We start from the raw sequence: 6,737 nt of genomic DNA on the forward strand, positions 1-6,737 counted from the left end.
TTAAAGGGACTGCTCTAAGCTGGTTTAAGTCTTATTTATCAGATCGATCTCAGTTTGTTCATGTTAACGATGAATCCTTTGTGCACACCAAGGTTAGTCATGGAGTCCCACAAGGATCTGTGCTCGGTCCAATCCTGTTCACTTTATATATGCTTCTTTTAGGCAGTATTATTAGGAAACACTCCATAAGCTTTCATTGTTATGCAGATGATACTCAGTTATATCTATCAATCAAGCCAGATGAAACTAATCAGTTAGCTAAACTTCAAGTGTGCCTTCAGGATATTAAAACCTGGATGCCCTGTAATTTTCTAATGTTAAACTCAGATAAAACTGAAGTTATTGCTCTCGGACCTAAGCACCTCCATGACGCATTATCCAAAGATATAGTTACTCTGGATGGCATCACCCTGTTCTCCAGCACCACTGTGAAGAATCTTGGAGTCATATTTGATCAGGACATATCCTTTAAGTCCCACTTAAAGCAAATTTCAAGGATCGCCTTTTTTCACCTACGTAATATTGCGAAAATCAGGAATATCCTGTCTAAAAATGATGCAGAAAAACTAGCCCATGCATTTGTTACTTCTAGGTTGGATTACTGCAATTCTTTGTTATCAGGCTGCTCGGAAAAGTCCAGAAGGACTCTTCAGCTGATCCAGAATGCTGCGGCACGTGTTCTGACGGGAACCAGGAAAAGAGATCACGTTTCTCCTGTTTTAGCTTCTCTGCATTGGCTTCCTGTAAAATTTAGAATAGAATTTAAAATCCTTCTTCTCACCTACAAAGCTCTTCATGGTCAGGCTCCATCTTATCTTAAAGAGCTCGTAGTACCTTACAACCCTACAAGAGCACGACGCTCCCAGAATGCAGGGTTACTGGTGGTTCCTAGAGTCTCTAAAAGTAGAACGGGAGCTAGAGCGTTCAGCTTTCAGGCCCCTCTCCTGTGGAACCAGGTTCCAGTTTGGGTCCGGGAGGCAGACACCGTCTCCACATTTAAGAGTAGGCTTAAGACTTTCCTTTATGATAAAGCCTATAGTTAGGGCATAGAATCGAATATTGTTAGGGAGTAGTAGTTAGTCACATAGTTGTCAGATTTATCTATTATATAATATATAAGAATAATATAAGAATATAATAAAACTAAAGGGAGACTTGGCATACAGCCCGATCCGGTTGGGGAGAGTTCTAGCCCGACCAGGCTGGAGCTCTCTTTACCTTGTCTCTCTTGGTTTTGCTGTAATAATAGTTTTAGACAGCTGGGGACTTATTTTGATACACTAGTTAGGGCATAGAATCGAATATTGTTAGGGAGTAGTAGTTAGTCACATATTTGTCGGATTTATCTATCATATAATCAAGAATATAATAAAACTAAAGGGAGACTTGGCATACAGCCCAATCCGGTTGGGGAGAGTTCTAGCCCGACCGGGCTGAAGCTCTCTTTACCTTGTCTCTCTTGGTTTTGCTGTAATAATAGTTTTAGACAGCTGGGGACTTATTTTGATACACTCCTCTGTCCTCTATCTTTCCATCTTTTCATTTGTGTGCATCCATGTCCCAGAAATGCTTGTTACTAACCTAGCTCTGGGAGTCATTCCCCGGAGTCCTTATGTTCTTTTTCCCCAGCATGTTCCCTTGGATCAGAGAGGCTCCAAAATCAGGGTAGCAGCTGTCGCCTTGGTCCCACTCCATGTTCTGTGATGCCATGTTCAACAGCTACACTGCAATGCCCAGCTACGTCCTTCTACGTCCTGCTGTGCCTTGTAATGCCGCACAGCGTCCTGCTATGCCATGAACTACTACAAAATTCTAACCCCAACCGGCCCGTCAGACACCGCCTACCAAGAGCCTGGGTCTGACTGAGGTTTCTGCCTAAAAGGAAGTTTTTCCTCGCCACTGTCAAGTGTCATTCGGTTTTTGTCATGGCAAGTTGACATTGTTTGGGTTGTCTTGATTATGACAACTTGACATTAATCAAAGTGACATTACCAGAAGTTGTCTTCGTCATGACAAGTTGACAGAAAATTTGTTTGGGATGTCTTTGTAATGACAACTTGACATAAAAAGAAAATCCACCTCATTTTGTAGACATGTTGACATAATGATTATTGTAATTACATGTGCAAGATAACAGACCAATTCCAGCACTTGGTCAGATAGATGTGTGACAGGATACTTTACAAAACTGGTTGTCATTTCTAGTCCAGGCTTAATAAACACATTATATATCATATTATTTCATTTTGAGACATTACTTTTGATTTCCAAGTTATTAAAAGTTAGTCAAAAGTGAAATCTAAATCTATGGGAGAAAATAAGGGAATTTTTTTTTAACTTTTATCTATTTTGTGTTTGACGGGCTTGTAAAAAAGCCATAGGGTGAATTTAGGTCCGTGACCTGACCAATCAGCTATCAACAATGCTACTTAAAATTGCTAGATTTACGTTTAGGAGGCTGCCGTTATTCACTCAGTAAGACAAAGAACAACATTTAGCTAGTGAAATAAACCAATTCTACATATGAAATACTATATCTAATACTGGCTATGCCTTGTTGTAAATAGAGCAAAGAGAGCTGTTTCACGGAGTTAAAGGCAGGGAATTCCGTTAAAGTGGTGAGTCACTCCTTAGCGCTAGCTAGGCCTGGAGTTCACTAGCATACATTCAAGAAATGCTTATTGATGCTAATAGTGCAAAGCTAACGAGTTAGCTAAGGTGCTGCCATCATATGCTAAAAGGGTAAATAGCTACCAAAGGCTAGCAGAGTACTCCATGTTCCTTGTGAAAAGTTTAATGATTCTGTCTATTGGTTATGAAAAGTATTGTTGCTTTTCAACACTATTGCTAGTGGTGGATATTTTGTTGAATGAATGTTAGCTAGTACAAATTGTGAGTTTAATTGTTTATGGTAAACTAACTTAAAGAGGCTGATTTTTAGTGCATTCTTTCTACTATTACCGGTGCAGAGAGGGATTTAGAATCACATATTACAACACTGTAGCTTAAGTTATGGGGAAAATTGTACAATTTGAGGGATGTTTACATCCAATCTATGCAATTATTTTTAGGATAATGTTAATGAAAAATTAATTTCTAATTCAAGTTGTATTGAACCATAGTAATATGGTTCTATACAACTTGAATTAGAAATTTATTTTTTGTATAAACGTTGCCTGTTAATAGAATTGTGTTTTTGATACCTGAAAGGGATTTATATATGTTTGATACCTAAGTGAAGAAATTTAAGATCAGTTGTACAACTGAAAAGATGCATATTTAGATATTTAAAATGGGTTAGCTGAAATATTATGGAATAGTAATTAAGCAAAATGATTTAGCCTTATCTACAGGTGGAGGAGATGGAGATTTAAGAAACGCTCTGCAGGGGAGGTACGATCCACAGAGGGATATTAAATCACATTGACTCTTCAGATCTAAGAGACTTCCAAGGTTTAGAGATTCCCAGTTCAGTTGGCTGGGTGGCGAGCTTCGTGTTGGGACTCAGAACTTCGACTAATTGCCCTGGATTCCTTCTTCAAGGTGGAAGGACAAACAGAAACCAAACTCATATGGGGCCCAACATCTCTGAACTTTAGTTATCAAAGAACAATTGAGCTCATTGAAGTGAAAAGGGTTTCTTACATGTGCGCACTTTATTATGTTATGCTATTTTTCATACCTGTGTTTATCTGTACGTATGCCATATTTCTGTGTATATTAATACACTTCTCAAACTTTATCGTGGTTTTCTAGTCTCTTTTCTAGAAGGGGCGGCTGTGGCTCAGTGGTAGAGCGGTTGCCTGCCAATTGAAAGGTTGGTAGTTCGATCCCCGCCCCTGCAGTCATTGTCGAAGTGTCCTTGGGCAAGACACTGAACCCCGAGTTACCCCCGGTGCTGTGCATCGGAGTGTGAATGTGTGTGAATGTTTATCTGATGAGCAGGTGGCACCTTGTACGGCAGCCCCGGCCACAGTGTATGAATGTGTATGAATGGTGAATGTTTCCTGTAGATGTAAAAAAGCTCTTTGAGCAGTCGTTAAGACTGGAAAAGCGCTATATGAATACAGCACATTTATTGACGTTCAATTTTTTGGCAATTAACAATCTAGTTTTCTACTGGTTCTCGTCCAAATTAACACTTGTATCAACTACAGTACATAACACTACCATTAACAAAGATTTTGACATAACATGATAGTGTGTTAGGAAGGTAATTTGTTGTGCAATGGCACTTCTTAAGACATGTCTTATCACTACCGTACCACTTTGAATGTTTCCTGTAGATGTAAAAAAGCGCTTTGAGCAGTTGTTAAGACTTAAAAAGCGCTATATAAATACAGCACATTTACTTTACTTGATGTCTAAGAATCTATCCATTACACAGTCATAGTTTTATCATGACAGCCAGTTTTGTAAAATATCCTCTCACACATACTGTATATACAGTGAGGAAACTAAGTATTTGAACACCCTGCTATTTTGCAAGTTCTCCCACTTAGAAATCATGTAAATGTAAATGTAAATGTGCTGTATTTATATAGCGCTTTTCCAGTCTTAACAACTGCTCAAAGCGCTTTTACATCTACAGGGAACATTCACCATTCACACACATTCATACACTGTGGCCGGGGCTGCCGTACAAGGTGCCACCTGCTCATCAGATAAACATTCACACACATTCACACTCCGATGCGCAGCACCGGGGGCAACTAGGGGTTCAGTGCCTTGCCCAAGGACACTTCGACAATGACTGCAGGGGCGGGGATCGAACCACAAACCTTCCGATTGGCAGGCAACCACTCTGCCACTGAGCCACAGCCGCCCATGGATCATGGAGGGGTTTGAAATGGTCATCGTAGGTGCTTGTCCACTGTGAGAGACAAAATGTATAAAAAACATGCACATGACAATTTCAGACCCCTCCATGATTTCTAAGTGGAAGAACTTGCAAAATAGCAGGGTGTTCACATACTTATTTTCCTCACTGTATCTGACCAAGTGCTAGAGTTGGTCTCTAATCTTGCACATCTAATTATAATCATTATGTCAACATGTCATGAATACAAAAAGAGGTGTATTTTATGTTTATGTCAAGTTGTCATGACCAAGACAACTTCTGGTAATGTCACTTTGATTATTGTCAAGTTGTCATAATCAAGACAACCCAAACGATGTGAACTTGTCATGACCAAATCCGAATGACACATAATGACAGAAGTCAAAAACGTTTATGTCTTGTTTATAAGGTTTGTGACACTTCATGACAGTGTCATGGCATAGGTATGTCGATACTGTCAAGTAAAGTGTTACTGTTTTTTTTTTTTGCCAGGGACTGACTGTAACTCCTGCTGTACTTGAAAGTTGTTGTTTTTTTGTTTATTCAATTGAATGTATGGTCTGCTTTGGTGGTCACAAGAAACAACTGGGTACAAGGAGTAATAAGGACAATTATTCTAAGTATTTATGTCATTTATCACTGTCACCTAACCTTATTGGATATTGATTTTATTTTATAACAGAGTACAGGACATAGAGCAGAATGTGCATACTGTATAAACAAAACAAAAATATGGCATTCTATTTCACCTGGTCTTTAAAACAAATAAGTTAAGTGTGAACACAACTTATGCCTACTGTATCTAGTCAACATCATCATATCATATTATATCTGTTTCTATGTAATTACATTGCGTTTGCACCATAGCTATTTCAGTGTATCCTATACATGCCTCTGGCATTTGCAACAAGAAGCTTTTTGATAAAGTTTCTAAACTCACAGGCGATGCGGACAGTAGCCTTGCGACTCTTGGAGGTGCCCAGGTGGCTCCAGGCCACACAGAGACACCAGTAGTCCTCAGGACCGTGGAAATCCTCCACCTGCTGACGGGACACATTGATCATCACCTCACGCACCTTCAGCCCTGGGAAAACAAAGTAAAATGTAAATGTAAATGGACTGTTCTTATATAGCGCTTTTCTAGTCTCAACAACAATTCAGAGCGTTTTTACATTACAGTAATTACATACAGTACAGTACCATTCACCATTCAGACGCTTTCGTACACTGTGGCCGAGGCTGCCGTACAAGGTGCCACCGTCTCATCAGATAAACACTCACACACATTTACACTCCGATGCACACAGATTTACACTCCGAGCAACTCTGGTTTCAGTGTCTTGCCCAAGGACACTTTGACATGGGAACAACAGCATTGAGTGAGGACATGCAAGAAGCCATGTAGCTGAAAGCTGTTGCTAACACTGCCCATACAGCTGACAAATTAAAGTAACTTGGTGGTGCGGACAAAGATGCAAGGGAGGGAAGCAAGTGAAGGAGCTGGGGATGCAATTTAAGGTAAGTGAGATGCACCTTAAGAGTCTACAGCCATGCTAGTGGTTTGTTTAGGCACAGCTGTTCTTTGACCTGAATGCTATACACGTAAGGGAAGAATGCTAACATTTCTTATGCTTATTTAATTTGCATGTGAACTATAGATGGCGCTGGATGCAAAAAGTCAGAGGATCACCAAAGTTATTATAATTCATCCTGAAGAGGATGTGAACATCTTTACAAAATATCATCTCAATCTGTCCAGTAGTTGCCATCCCGAGAGCCATGCCACTAACATGGCAAACATTTAGATTAGGACCCAAGGTTAAGATGGGGTTTCAAATTTGATTAAAGTTCAGTTGGGTCAGGTCCTAGTGTGCTTTTCACATCTGCAATTTGGTTC

At 39.8% G+C, this 6,737-nt stretch overlaps 1 protein-coding gene across 1 annotated transcript in view; it reads right to left on the minus strand.

The window, feature by feature from the left end:
* unc5db (unc-5 netrin receptor Db) overlaps window positions 1–6,050 on the minus strand; it is a 156,839-nt gene extending 150,789 nt beyond the window's left edge. Inside the window, 2 exon segments of the mRNA XM_034872213.1 lie at window positions 5,781–5,924; window positions 6,041–6,050. Of these exon segments, the coding sequence (XP_034728104.1) occupies window positions 5,781–5,924; window positions 6,041–6,050 (154 nt within the window).
* Window positions 6,051–6,737: the final 687 nt, after the last annotated feature.

Source organism: Etheostoma cragini, chromosome 5 (genome assembly GCF_013103735.1).
Source record: "Etheostoma cragini isolate CJK2018 chromosome 5, CSU_Ecrag_1.0, whole genome shotgun sequence".
In the NCBI taxonomy this organism is placed as follows: domain Eukaryota; kingdom Metazoa; phylum Chordata; class Actinopteri; order Perciformes; family Percidae; genus Etheostoma; species Etheostoma cragini.